Source organism: Macaca fascicularis, chromosome 3 (assembly GCF_037993035.2).
Source record: "Macaca fascicularis isolate 582-1 chromosome 3, T2T-MFA8v1.1".
NCBI classification, from domain to species: domain Eukaryota; kingdom Metazoa; phylum Chordata; class Mammalia; order Primates; family Cercopithecidae; genus Macaca; species Macaca fascicularis.
Window position 1 is genome coordinate 5,600,902 of NC_088377.1, and position 14,917 is coordinate 5,615,818.

General features: G+C 47.4%; 1 protein-coding gene across 3 annotated transcripts in view; it reads right to left on the reverse strand.

Moving 5' to 3' along the window:
* The window catches only part of MX2 (MX dynamin like GTPase 2), a 44,081-nt gene that overhangs the window by 7,529 nt on the left and 21,635 nt on the right, over positions 1-14,917 (reverse strand). For all 3 annotated transcript variants that reach the window (XM_005548647.4, XM_045389323.2, XM_065541358.2), the window contains 5 exons: positions 12,099-12,237; positions 7,062-7,260; positions 5,204-5,282; positions 2,267-2,389; positions 1,974-2,115 (listed from right to left, as the gene is read on the reverse strand). In XM_005548647.4, coding sequence (XP_005548704.1) covers positions 1,974-2,115; positions 2,267-2,389; positions 5,204-5,282; positions 7,062-7,260; positions 12,099-12,237 — 682 coding nt within the window. The remainder of the gene's footprint in view (positions 1-1,973; positions 2,116-2,266; positions 2,390-5,203; positions 5,283-7,061; positions 7,261-12,098; positions 12,238-14,917) is intronic.

Sequence of the window (14,917 nt, forward strand, 5' to 3'; positions counted from 1 at the left end):
CCCACCCAAATCTCATCTCAAATTATAATCCCCATGTGTCAAGAGAGCAAGTGAAGACACTTTGGGGAGCAGTGACCCCAGGTCCTGCCCTGGTGGATGAGCATGCTGCAACCCCTGGGCAGGGGGAGCTCCCTGGGACTTGGAGGTGGTTTGTGGGTTAGCATGCCAAGGCAAGACAGGTCACGCCAGGAAATCGATAAGGTCTCCTGGTGGGAGGTGATTGGATCATGGGGGTGGTTTTTCTCATGCTGCCCTCATGATCATGAGTTCTCACGGGATCTGATAGTTTAAAAGTGTTCGGGGGCTGAGAGTGGTGGCTCATGCCTGTAATCCCAGCCCTTTGGGAGGCAGAGGAGGGCAGATCACCTGAGGTCAGGAGTTCGAGACCAGCCTGGTCAACGTGGTGAAACCCCATCTCTACTAAAAGTATAAAAATCAGCTGGGCATGGTGGCACGCAACTGTAATCACAGCTACTTGGAAAGCTGAGGCAGGAGAATTACTTGAACCTGGGAGGCTTAGGTTGCAGTAAGCCGAGATCACACCACTACACTGCAGCCTGGGCAACAAGAGTGAAACTCCGTCTCAAAATAAATAAATAAATAAAGTGTTTGGCAGCTCTCCCCTTGCTCTCTCTCCTGCCACCTTGTAAAGAAGGTGCTTGCTTCTCCTTTGTTTTCTGCTATAATTGTAAGTTTTCTGAGGCCTCCCCAGCCATGTGGAACTGTGAGTCCATTAAACCTCCTTTCTTTATAAATTATCCAGTCTCAGGTAGTTTTTTATAGCAGTGTGAAAATGAACACACACACACACACACACACACACACGCCCTACTGGCACCTGGGCTGGAGCACATGGGAATCAAAACTTTGCCAGGTGAAGCCAGCAGGCTCTTGTCAAACCAGGGATCTCCCTGGTCTTGAATTAGGGGCAAAGAGAAGGAGGATTGGGATGAGTGGAATTGTTTGGGTGACCTGAGCACATTTTAGCACTTAAAATACTGCTACTTCATCTAGTCTTTACTTATTGTTGAAACTAGATCATCATACCCTAGACCTTCCAGAGGGGGAGATGGTAAATGATTTCATGTGGACTCCCCCCTCCCGTGGTCCCCTGGCACCCATGCTGAGCTCTGTCTTAATACCACCAAAATAAATAAGTATCCCAGGTCACTTTTTCTACCAGGCTGAGGTTTAGCTGCTACTAACGAAGGCTTTGTGTCTGGTGTGTCCACAACAGGCACTACGGCCAGCCAGCAGCTGTGCACTCAACTCAGTGGCTGGAGAGCCTTCATGTGGGGCTGGCCCCCAGAGTCATCTGGACCTCTGCTTTGGGCACAGGCTTCCCTCCAGGCACTCAGAATAGCGGCCCTGAGGTACCCTGGGCTGCTCTGCGAATTCCTCAGGTGGGCATGGAATGCCATTTAGCCTCAAAACCAAGAAGCAAGGCCAGGCACAGAGGCTGACATCTATAATCCCAGCACTTTGGGAGGCTGAGGCAGGTGGATTGCTCGAGCCCACGAGTTCAAGAGCAGCCTGAGCAATGGTGGTGAAAACCTGTCTCTACAAAAAAGTACAAAAATTAGCTGGGTATGGTGGTTCACACCTGTGGTCCCAACTACTCAGGAGGCTGAGGTGGGAGGATCACTTGAACCCGGGAGGTTGAGGCTGCAGTGAGCCATGATTGCGCCACTACACTGCAGCCTAGGCAACAGAGGGAGACCCTGTCTCAACAAAACAAAACAAAACCAAGACGCAAGAGGACGTCAGAGGCAGTGGAATTGCCCTGTGTTGAGTTGCTGAGGTCAATGCCCCATATTTCTGGGTCTTGGTCCTTGAGGGACAGTTGCTGAATACCAAGCGTTTCAGAGTCTTGGATGGGCATGTTCTGCTCTGGGCACACTTATGTGCTGGACATAGCCTCCAGTCTAGGTAAATACCACCCTGTTTTGCGGGCAGCCCTGCCCAGAACTTACCTTTTTGGGTATTAGTTGCAAGTATGCCTATCCAGTTTTTAAAATCCTCTCTGATTTTGTTGTATAAACGGGTCTCGTTCTCCCTTACAACTTCTTCTCCTTCTATTAACTTTTCGATGTCCTGATTAAACATCTTGATTTTCTGAAAATGATATAAAGTCAACAGTCTGTGCTGAAATCATATGAAAGAACTGGGACCGGCGTTGTAAGGAGATGTCCACCCACATGCCTCATCTCATGGGTGAGGAGGGGGAAGGACACAGTGTCACGTGGAGGCCCGCGGAAGTCCTCACCTCAATCAGAAAGAACATCTTGTCGGCATCCTGGCTGGGGATGTCAGCACCGCAACGCCGCAGCTCCTCGGTCGCCTTCTGGTGGCTCTCCCTTATTTGTTCTTCTAACAACGGGAGCGATTTCTAAAGAAAACAATTGCAAACAATCAAACTATGGCTTAAGAGATTGGCCAACATAGGCCGGGCGCGGTGGCTCAAGCCTGTAATCCCAGCACTTTGGGAGGCCGAGACGGGTGGATCACGAGGTCAGGAGATCGAGACCATCCTGGCGAACACAGTGAAACCCCGTCTCTACTAAAACTACAAAAAAAAAAAACTAGCCGGGCGAGGTGGTGGGCGCCTGTAGTCCCAGCTACTTGGGAGGCTGAGGCAGGAGAATGGCGGGAACCCGGGAGGCGGAGCTTGCAGTGAGCTGAGATCCGGCCACTGCACTCCAGCCTGGGCGACAGAGCGAGACTCCTTCTCAAAAAAAAAAAAAAAAAAAAAGAGATTGGCCAACATATTTCTTTGGTATATGGGTAGGAACCCTTTAAAGCATGCAGGAAGATCTGGAATTTTTGTTATTTTGTGAATCTCAGTGAGATGGAAACCAGCCAAGGAGCCCAAAGAGAGTTTTGCATGCAACAGGCATGTCCCACAGCTTGGACGGCTTGGCTCGGAATTTTGCATTCTGCTGTGCAATTGGAGTGGTGAGGAATCGGGTGGTGGACAGTTTTTACTTTTGTTTTGTGGTGGTTGTTTGATTTGGCTTGGTGCCTTGTAATTCCAGAATAAGAACACTTGAATATAATGTGCAATGTCTTAGTAAAATGGGATTTTTGGTGACAGTGTGAGTGTTATAAACTGAAAAACACTGTGTCTTGGGGTTGGTGACACACTCCACACCTCATTTAATCCCCACACTGTCGTCTGCTGCTGCCAGTTTTTTGTCAGAGAAGAAACTAAAGCTCAGAGAATCCAATTACTTGCTATCTTCACAGACCTAGTGAGCAGCAGTGGCCAATAGCAACCTGCCTACCAACTCCCCAACCCTGCTCATAAACACTGCAGGTGAAGACACCGTGGGGAGCAGTGACCCCAGGTCCTGCCCTGCTGGACGAGGATGCTACAGCCCCTGGGCAGGGGGAGCTCCCTGGGACTTGGAGGTGGTTTGTGGGTTAGCATGCCAAGGCAAGACAGGTTATGCCAGGAAATTGATAAGGTCTCCTAGGCTCTTTTTTGGGAGACAGTTTGTATCTGTAGGCAAAGTGTATTACCTTCTGATATTTCAAATTGTCATTGTTACAATTCAGTCGATTTAACATTTAAAAATTAATTTAAAATATTATACATTTTAAATTAAAATGTTTGTGTTGAAAAAAGTTATAAAAATACAACATTTTTATTTTTGCAAAAACCAGATGTTTTTCTCAATTAGACAGGGATATAGCTTTCAGAAACCTCTTCTGCAAACTTAGTGAATTCCATGAATTCCACTGGAATCAGTGATTCTCAAAGTTTGTTCCCAGGAAGAAATGCAAATCCACAGGTCTTACATCTAAGTCAGAAACTCTGGGTCTGGGACCCAGGAATCTAAATTTTTTTTTTTTTTGAGACGGAGCCTCACTTTGTCGCCCAGGCTGGAGTGCAGTGGCGTGATCTCAGATCACTGCAACCTCCACCTTCTGGGCTCAAGCCATTCTCCTGGCTCAGCCTCCCAAGTAGCTGGGACTACAGGTGCACAACACCACGCTGGCTAATTTTTGTATTTTTAGTAGAGACCGGGTTTCACCATGTTGGCCAGGCTGGCCTCGAACTCCTGACCTCAGGTGACCCACCCGCCTCAGCCTCCCAAAGTGCTGGGATTACATATGTAAGCCACCATGCCCAGTGTGCCCAGCAGAATCTAAATTGTAACAAACTTTCCAGGTAATTCTTGTATACCTTAAAGTTGGAGAACCACTGGCTCCTTCCAACCAAATTTTCTTTGAGTATGTGCTTCCTGGCTCAAGTAAGTCATTGCTTTTGTTTAATACACAATTTAGCATGGGCCAAGTCCTAGGATCTGGAATAATCTTTGCTCAAAGGGTAAACCTAAATCTTCCCATGTTGCTTGGCCTCATTTGTGAAGGTTTAGGCAAGCATTAAAAATATTCAATTTCTCAATAACCACCAAACCGAAGTTTTTCTATAATTGATGATGTCATGAGTCCCTTGTCTGTAGTTGTCTGCTTTTGAGAATCCATAAAAATGGATTTGTTTCTTACAAACCAATTATTTCTTAGAAGTTTGAGGCTACAAGAATTTTTTTTTTTTTTTTTTTTAAGACAGAATTTTGCTCTTGTTGCCCAGGCTGGAGTGCAATGGCACGATCTCGGCTCACTGCAACCTCCACCTTCCGGGTTCGAGTGATTCTCCTGCCTCAGCCACCTGAGTAGCTGGGATTACAGGCATGTGCCGCCATGCCCAGCTAATTTTGTATTTTTAGTAGAGATGGAGTTTCTCTATGTTGGTCAGGCTGGTCTTGAACTCCTGACCTCAGGTGATCCACCGGCCTCAGCCTCCCAAAGTGCTGGGATTACAGGCATGAGCCACCATGTCTGGCAATAAAAAATTTTTTTTACCAGGAAGTATTAACAACATATTGAAAAAAGACAACTTGCTCGCTCAGTGGTCAGTCCTTTTTATATTGCTAAACTGGTATTACAATTTGTTTCCTTCTCTTCCCCCTCCCCACCTCTGCTGACCAATTCAACCCTTTGTTTTAACACTATGTACTTGTTGCTTCCCAGTTTGGAAGTTCTTCCTGTGAGCCTATGACGGTGAGTGAGACAGTTTTCAGAGGGTACTTGTTTGCTTGTTTGGACAGAACAGTGGGGCATCTTAGCCAATTCCAGAGCAAGAGAGTGACTTGGGCATGCTGTATTGATCACTTGTCACCCAACCCACGTGGCTCACTTGGATGTGCGTGATGAGTTCAGCGGTAAGTCTTTCTGCCAGTCGGGGAACCGTGGCTGACCCCTCCTCCAGCAGAACTCTGAAACGAGACAGACACTCATGCATTCAGGAAGGACTTGTGTAACATCTTGCTAGTACCGGGCTTTGTATGTGGTAGGTGACCCCAGCTCCCTGGGGCAACACTTGCCATCAGAAAAGCCAGGTGGTGCATGAGCAAGACACTTGCCACCAGCCTGTACCCAAGCAAGTGTGGGCCAGGAAGCCTCCTTCCCTTCTCCCTTTCTATCATCCCCACAAATTCATGAGGTAGGTCATCTTAGCTACAGGAAAACAAACCAGCCTCATGGAGATTAACTGAGTTGCCCGGATTAGTATTTTATTTCTCATCACCAAAGTACGGTGCTTACTAAGTGCCGGGCACCAATCTAAGGGCTTTATAAATATTAACACATTTAGTCATTTAACAACCCACTTTAGAGCAAGAAAGACTGAGACACAGAAAGGTTAAGCAGCTTCCTGCATTTGCTTGCTGCAGCCACACAGCAGGCAGCGTGGCTGCAGCGTGTTTGCCAATAGCAGGAATTTAGGATGAAGCACACAGGATTATTCCCTAGCACTGCCAGTGCCTCTCACTGCAAGGGCCGGCTCTCAATGCAAGGATTTCAGATTTCCCAAAGACCTTGAGAAGCGGTTCACAAAGGGAGGTCCCTGAACTGGCAACATTAGCCTCAACCAGGAGGAACCTGTTAGAAGCAAAAGTCTTGGGCCCCTCCCCAGACCTCAGGGCAGGGCAGAGCTAGCGCTGTTTTAAGGAACTCTCCAGAGAGGCTGCTGCTCACTCAGCATGGAGAACCGTGGGCCTGATTATTTTGAAATCTCCCAGCTCGAGGAGGAGAGTTTACTTCTCCTCATGTCCTCTAGTGCTATTGAAAACAGCATGTTTAATCCACTCAGAGCAGGAGCAGAGAGGAAGAAAGAAGGAACCGGGTGGTATTTACTGAGTGCTGGCTGCTGGCGCTCAAGACCTTTGTGTATGTCGTGTTATTTAATCCTAACCACATCTTGGAGAAGATGGAAAAGACAAAATTCAGAGAAGGTGGCCCATATTGTAAGATCACATAGTTAGCAAGCAGCAGACCTGCTCCGCCCAAATTCACTGTTTTCCCATTAGTTCTCCTTCAAGCAGGAATGACCTGTGTGCTGCTGGATCATTCAGGAATAACAAGTTCCAGAATGAAGGAGGAAAGAGCTCCATTCAATGGGGAAAATCCCAGTGTCCTACAAACTACAGAATCTCTATAGGATAATTTCTATTTAATAAAACCAGTTATTATTAAATTTCTATGTAATAAAAACAAGTGATGTGCTGGCGAATGACTGTGGGCACTGGAGGCTCTAAGAACGTGGAGAGTTCCATAGAGCAGGTTTTCCTGTGTGCCACTTACAGTGGTAAACACGGGTTCTGGAAGTTAGGAGCTCTGTGTTCAGTCCTGCTCCCATTCACTGTTTGACCTCATTATTCTTATCTATGAACATGGGGGAAACTTCACCTGCCTTATGTATCTCTTAATAAAAGGACTCAAATCAGAAAGCAAGTGAAAACATTTTGGAAAACCAAAGTGTTCTATGCTTTACTTCATGACACATTCCAGTTTTTAATCAGCACCATCATTAGAATCTAAAAAAAACAATGATGTGTCTAAATAAGCCAAGAAATTTAACACCAAAATAAGGTGAGGCTAGGTTATACTACCTTGTGTAATTTGTGCATATACTTTGGTCATCATCCGGGCCAACTCTGGCAGATGGGCTGGCTTTTCATGGAGTCTAATTCCAGGGCTTTCCTGAAGAGTCTCACCTGAAACATGGATGTGTTTGAAAGAATGTAATCTCTTTCTTGGTTGCCTCTGCCAAACTCAGTCTGTTGATGATCTCCTGCTGGCCCCGGCACTTCACGATCATGTAGCCCTTCTTGAGGGGGTATGTGAGGTTCCGTACCACATTAATGATGCTTTTCTCGGTGCCCCTGTCCATTAGATCTGGTTTGGTCAGGATCCCTGTGAGATGGTTAAAGAAGGGAAATGGAAAGGTCATTGATCCCCTCAAATAGATTTGACTCCTACTGGGCTATGGGCTCCTTTTTTGGCCAGCAAGGTCTTCTGTAGTCTTGATCCTCCAGTGCCTCACTCCCTCCTCATTCCCTCATCGCCCCTCTTCTTTGCATTTCTTTTGGTTCAGTATCTCACCCTCTCACTCAGTTCATTCGTCCTGGATAGTTGACTTAACAAATAGTTCTTGGATGCCTACTGGGTGCCCAGCACTAAGGCAGCATGCATGGTTAGCATGAACTGGCTCCATGCACCATGTTTCCAAGAACGCCTCATTCCCTAATGAGGGGAGTCCCTTTCTAGTGTCTCCTGAACCGACTCACTCGGCTCCCTCTTGTGGGTACCTTCTCTGATCTCCTCCTCCCCACTTTCCTCGCCCCCTCCTCTGTCCCCACTCCTTCCTGCTTGCACTGGATAGAAAACTTTGAATTCCAAGTGCTTTTTTTTTTTGTTTATGTTGCTTGAGTGTCAAATAGCCACTGCATTTCTTGTTTGTGTGTGTTGAAAAGCCCTTCCTTTCTTCCTTCCTTCCTTCCTTCCTTCCTTCCTTCCTTCCTTCCTTCCTGTCTTTCTTTATTTCCTTCTTTCTTTCTTTCTGACAGAGTCTTGCTCTGTCACCCAGGCTGGAGTGCAGTGGCTCGCTTCAACCTCCACCTCCCCAGTTCAAGCGATTCCCCTGCCTCAGCCTCCTGAGTAGCTGGGACCACAGGCGTGTGCCACCACGCCCAGCTAATTTTTGTATTTTTAGTAGAGATGAGGTTTCACCATGTTGGCCAGGCTGGTCTCAAACTCCTGACCTCATGATCCACCCACTTCAGCCTCCCAAAATGTTGGGATTACAGGCATGAGCCACCGTGCCCAGCCTTATTTTCTGCTATTTTGTCCTTCATTTTAATTTGTGGATAAGTCTGGCTATCTGGTCTACTATTCCTGAACCTCTCTCTCCAGATAAATTAATCTAGTAATATACAAGAAATAAAGAAGAGTGGATATTGATAAGGGCCACACAGAGAGTTAACATAAAGTGATGTGCTGGCAAATGACTGTGGGCAGAGATATGTGGTGTAGTCTCCGGTTGGGTGGACAGGGAGGGCCTCTCTCAGAAGGCAACATTTGGACTGAGATCTGAATGAAGGAAGGAGTCAGCCTAGTGGGGATGGAGAAGGAGCACTCCAGACCCTGGGTGAGAGGGAGCAGGGATGGCAGAGCATAGTGAAGCGTCATGAGCAAGGCAGAGCGTGGGAACTGAGATCAGAGAGGCAGGCAGGACCAGGTCACATGGGGCTCTGCTTTCTAAATAAAGGAGTCTGGGGTTTATATGCATGTGAAACAGCAGCAGGAGAGAATGTAAACAGGGAAGGGCATGACTTGATTGACATGTTTGAAAGCCAGTGGAGAGGGCACTGCCATGGGCAAGGTGAGTGCTAGAACAGCAGGAGAATGTTTGAGCAGTACAGGCAGAAGAACATGGTGGCTTGGTCTAGGCAGTGACAGTGGGGATGGAGAGGAGTGGATGGATTTGGCACCCGTTTTGGAGGCAGAGTCACCAGGACTTCAGATACATTGGACTTGGAGGCAAGGGGAGGGAGGACTCAAATGGGACTCTTTGATTTGGCTTTAGAACTGGGTGGGTGGATGGGTTCTGTGAATGAGGTGGGGAAGCCTTGGGGAGGAGGAGAATCAGGATGGAGTATGAAACCAAGAGTTCTGTTTTGGTCATGTTTAACTGGAGACATCGACCAGACAGCCAAATGGAGTTGTCCAGTTAAGCAAGGTCAAGGTTACAGATACAGATTTGGGAGTCACTGGCATGTAGATGGAATTACAAACCACAGCCAGATAAGATCACTGAATATGACGATGTGTTGATAGAAGGAGAGCCCAGAACCAAGTTTTCCATATTTAGAGGCCTGAGAATTGAAGAGACATGAAAACAAGGAGTCTGAGAATGTGACTTCCAGCTGGCCAGTGATGGAAGCGACCTGAGAGAGAGAATGGTGAAGGAAGGAGGGAGGTTCAGGAAGGAGGGAGTGGGCAACTGGGGTGACTGCTGCTGAGAAAGGAAAGGCGAGGACAGAGATGTGACCATGTGCTCCTCAGTGCAGAGGGTGTGGGTGACCTCGACAGGAGCAGTCTCTGTCTCAAGAGAGGACAGGAGCTCAGCTGAAGCCGAGGGAGTAGACAGCATCCATTTAGCAATGGATGGGTGGGGAACCAGCTTAGTGAGGGCCTGAAAATATTGACCCACTGTTGTTTTTGAAACTTGATATTCTCTAAGCCACTGTTATATTATCATCAAATTTGCTCTATTCTCATCCTTTGGGAGTATTGTGTAGATAGTCATTCAATTTTCTTTCTTTTCTTTTCTTTTCTTTTTTTTTTTTTTTTGAGACAGAGTCTCGCTCTTTCACCAGGCTGGAGTGCAGTGGCATGATCTTGGCTCACTGCAACCTCCATCTCTCAGGTTCAAGTGATTCTCGTGCCTCAGCCTCCCGAGTAGCTGGGATTACAGGCATGTGCCACCACGACCGGCTAATTTTTTGTATTTTTAGTAGAGACGGGGTTTCACTGTGTTGGCCAGGGTGGTCTCGAACTCCTGACCTCAGTTGATCCGACCGCCTTGGCCCCCCAAAGTGCTGGGATTATAGACATGAGCCACCGCTCCCGGCCTCAATTTCCTTTCTAAAAGAAATGTAAAATACACGTAACTCAAGTCTGCAAGGGAATAATTCAACTAATAAAAATAGGATGTTCCCCCCACTCTGTCTTTAGCTACCTTGTTTTTTTAAAAAAAAAGTTCTTTAAAAAATGGTAATAAAATCTACATAAAGTGAATTTTCCTATTTTAGCCAGTTTATAGTTAGGTATAATTAAGTACATTTACATTGTTGTGTAACCATCACCACCGTCCATCTCCAGAACTTTTCCATCTTCCAAAACTGAAGCTCTTCACCCATTAAACAACAATTTCCCACTTCCCCTCCCTCCGGTCTTGGGCAACCACCATGCTACTTTGTCTGTATGAGTCCAACTACTCTAGGGACCTCAAATAAGGTAGAATCATCCAGTGTTTGTTCTTTTCTGAGTGGAATTTCACTTAGCATAATGTCCTTGAAGTTCACTCATGTTGTTGTGTGTTTCAGAATTTCCCTCCTTTTTAAGGCTAAATAATACTGTTTTACATGTATGCCACGCTTTATTGATCCATCCATCCATCTGTAAACACTTGGGTTGCTCCCACCTTTGGGCTATTGTGAATAATGCTGCTATGAACATGAGTCTCTTTCTCTTTTAAGCCTAGCACACTTTTCTCTATTTCTATACTTGAGCTAGAATGCATAGAAAATTTGCATTTCTGTGGGATGGAGCTGGAGGCCATTATCCTTAGTAAACTAACCCAGGAACAGAAAACCAAATGCCACAAATTCTCACTTATAAGTGGGAGCTAAATGATGAGAACACATGAACACGTAGAGGGGAGCAACAGACACTAGGGCCTGTCAGAAGGTGGAGGAGGGAGAGGATCAGGAAAAATAACTAATGGGTACTAGGCTTAATACCTGGGTGATGAAATCATCTGTACAACAAACCCCCATGACACAAGTTTCCCTGTGTAACAAACCTGCACATCCTGCACATGTACCCCTGAACCTAAAACAAAAGTTAACAATAAAATAAAATACCCCAAGTTGAAAAAAAAAAAAAAAAGAAAATGTGCATTTATTTCACAATATTGTTTTGGGCTATACTAAGAGCAGATCATGTATATCCCATGACTATAGTGATTGACTGAATTTATAATCATAATAGCTGGCTGGGGGCTGTGTTTCACACCTGTAATCCCAGCACTTTGGGAGGCTGAGGCAGGTGGATCACCTGAGATTGGGAATTTGACACCTGCCTGGCCAAGACAGTGAAACTCCATCTCTACTAAAAATACAAAAATTAGCCAGGCGTGATGGCATGTGCGTGTAGTCCCAGCTACTTGGGAGGCTGAGGCAGGAGAATCGAACCCGGGAGGCAGAGGTTACAGTGAACCTAGATCATGTCACTGCACTCCAGCCTGGGGGGCAGAGTGACACTCTGTCTCAAAATAATAATAATAGCTAATATTTATTGATAACTATTGATTATCTGAGTTTGTGGCAATGAGAGGACCAGAAAACTGACTATTAAAAAGTAGTACTAAGTTTCCTTGGAGATGTTAATATTCAAATAGATCCTTTTTTTTTTTTAACTTTTTTTCTTTTCTTTCTTTTCTTCAACGTTAACTTTGTTGACATGCTCAGGTCCATCTACTGAGTAGATGATATTACCTACTTCAGCCCTCAATAAGCCATTCCTAAGGAACAAGCACAGTAGCACTTGTATTCAGCACAGGACACACGGCATATGATACGTTCCAGGATCTTCCAAAGACATGCAGCAACCCTCCCTCCCTTCCCATCCATGCCCTGGAAGCTTGGTTCTTTTTTTTTTTTTTTTGAGATAGAGTCTTGCTCTGTCACCCAGGCTGGAGTGCAGTGGCGCGATCTTGGCTCACTGCAAGCTCCGCCTCCCGGGTTCACGCCATTCTCTGCCTCAGCCTCCCGAGTAGCTGGGACTACAGGTGCTCGCCACCACGCCTGGCTAATTTTTCTTGTATTTTTAGTAGAGACCGGGTTTCACCATGTTAGCCAGGATGGTCTCGATCTCCTGACCTCATGATCCACCCACCTCGGCCTCCCAGAGTGCTGGAATTACAGGCTTGAGCCACCGCGCCCGGCCGCTTGGTTCTTTTCTCTTACCGATGGTCCTGTCCCCTTCCGGGTCCACCTCGTGAGCCATGCTCAGTGCCTCCGTGGTGGCAATGTCCACGTTACAGGGAACCACCACCAAGTTGATCGTCTGCTGCCTCTGGATGTATCTCTTGATGAGAGCCTTGATCTGATGCCAAAGAATCACACAAAAAAAGAGCACACGTCTCACTTCTGGTCACCCAGCCACACGGCCAGGCAGACAGGCATGATGGCGCAAAGGCAACACCGTCCCACAGCGTGACTCTGGGCTTTGCTGGGCCGAACCCCGTCCTGGGAACGCCTGCCCCAGCGGCCCTGCCCTGGTCTCTGATGATCTCTCACTTGTCCTTCAAAGCCCATGGCTGGCGTATCTTCTTTCCCGAAGACCCCCTGCATTGAGCATACGCCCCCAGAGCCTTACAGCCCAGGAGGTGAGACAAGCCATAAACACAATGGAGACATATCAGGGAGGGCAAGTGGAACGGAAAGGGCCAGGCACCCCTGGTAGGGCAGCCCTGCAGCAGAAACCTGGGAGGAATGAGGGATGCCCTCTTCAGAGAGCCAGGCACACAGAGCCCTGGGCAGTGGGAAGCGTGTGTGCACACGCAAGAGTCCGGGCAAAAGTGGGCCGGAGGGACCAAGGGCCGCAGAACCCAGATGTGGTGGGGTGGAGCGAGGGGCCATGGTGCAGTGACAGGAAATGTGGTCCATGAAGTAGGGGGGTTGGATCCCATGGGACCTTGGAACTTTTACAGATTGACATAGGAGCCGCTGGGGAACTTTAAGGAGTGACAGCATCGGACTTGAGCCTTAAAACACAAGAGCTATGTGGGGAACACTCTTGGGAAGGGTGCTGCCCAGAAGGGCAGAGGCAGAGAAACCCAGCAGGAGGCCAGCAGAGGCAATAATCCAGGTCTGAGATGGCAGCAGCTTGGGTGAGGGTGCTGGTGGAAGTGGGAGGAGACGTGGGCCTGGGCGTGTTATTTGAAGCAGAGCCAGTAGGCTTTGGACTGGATGTGTCGCGTGAGAGGAGGAGAGAAGGGAGGCTGACCCCAGTGGTCGTGGCCTGAGTCACTGTGAGGATGGAGGTGCCACTGTCGGAGATGGGGATGTCTATGGGGCAGGCAGATGTCGGGGGGAAGATTGGGTGTTGCTTGGACCTACTGAGTTTCTGATTAGATGCTCAAAGGGTGATGGTGAATCAGCAGCTGGAGATAGGAGCCTGGATTTCAGGGGAGAGAGCTGGGCTTGAAATAATGATTTAGGAATCGCTGAAGTGGTATTTACAGTCATGAGACTGGACTGTAGCCCAGGAACATAGCAGGGAGAGTTTTCAATGGGAAGAAGGGATCTCTAGGGCATTGCACCATTTAGAGGTCAGGGAAGTGAGGAAGAATTCACTTAAGGAGAGACCAACAGGAGGGAGGGAAAGAACCAGGGTCAATGTGCCCAGATGCCAGAGAAGAAGACTTTCAAGAAGGAGGGAGTGATCAATTGAGTTTGAAAACTAACACATTTGGTGGGTGAACACTGCCAAGCGCTTGTTGCCGGGAAAGTGGAGCTCTACGATAAGGCCATGAGTACAGAAAGACCTTTCACAGGGAGAGTCTAGGGAGACAAATCAGGCCAAGAATAGAACCCGCCCCCTTCCTTATGAGCATTAATCAGCTTTCACACAGAAGAGAGGCATGAATCTTTCAAATGAAAGACACATGTGTTCTTGCTGGAGGAGCTAAGATTTCCATGAGTTCTCAGGAAGACGGGGAGGGGAGGAAGACAGGGCACACATGACCAGCAGTCTGACCTTGGCAGTGCCTCTGGAAATCAAAGATGATGAAGAATCTGAGAAGAGACACAACAATATGATGGGAAAGGGTGGTGGGACTCCAGAAAGGCCCATGATTGTGTGCAGGAAGGTTTGACTATATGACTAAGCTTGTCCAACCTGCCTTATTTTGTTGTTGTTGTTGTTCTGTTTTGTTTTAGGTTTTTAACAGCCTGAAGCCATAGTTTTTGGTTTCTGTCTTTAGTAATACGTGGCAAAGAGGGATGAGGAAGGGGCTTTACTGGCCCAACCAGAAACAGAAACTAAGAACCCGTGACTGTATTCTCTCCTTCTGACACCCCTGGACATCCTGAGGAGTTAAGACTCCTGAGCCAAGTAAGGTCTGAAGTTCCAGGAACGTGGAGGAGGGTGTTCCTTCACAAGCCCAGGAACATGGAGGACGATGTCAAAGAATCGAGGAATTCCCAACAGTGGCTTCCTGGTGCTCAGACAGGCCACCTGGAGGCCTCAGCCAGGTTGGGTAGGGCAGGGCCCCGGGGCTTCATGGAGTTTGTGGGACCGGGAGGCCCCGATCTGCAGGAGAGAGGTCTAAGACAGACTAGAGGGGGCCAAGGAGGGTGGGAAGGTGGTGGAGAAGGAGATGTTTAGGGATGGATTTCCAGGCTGGTCTTGATCCAAATTCTCCCTCTGCCATTAACAGTTCTTACCCCCTACTCCTTCACACTCCCAGCCTCTCACAGCCACAATGACAATTTTCATTGCTCCCTCTAAACTCCTGTGACCCTGTTCTCTCATGCAATTTGCTCTAAGGAAACAATTTTTTTTCTTTCGTGAAGGCACAGATGTAGAGGGACTGTGCACGGGCAAACCTTCTTTTCTTGTGCTTTGCTGATTTTATTTATTTGTTTATTTATTTATTTATTTATTTTTGAGATGGAGTCTCACTCTGTCGCCCAGGCTGTATTGCAGTGGTGTGATCTCAGCTCACTGCAAGCTCTGCCTCCCAGGTTCGAGTAATTCTCCTACCGCAGCCTCCTGGGAT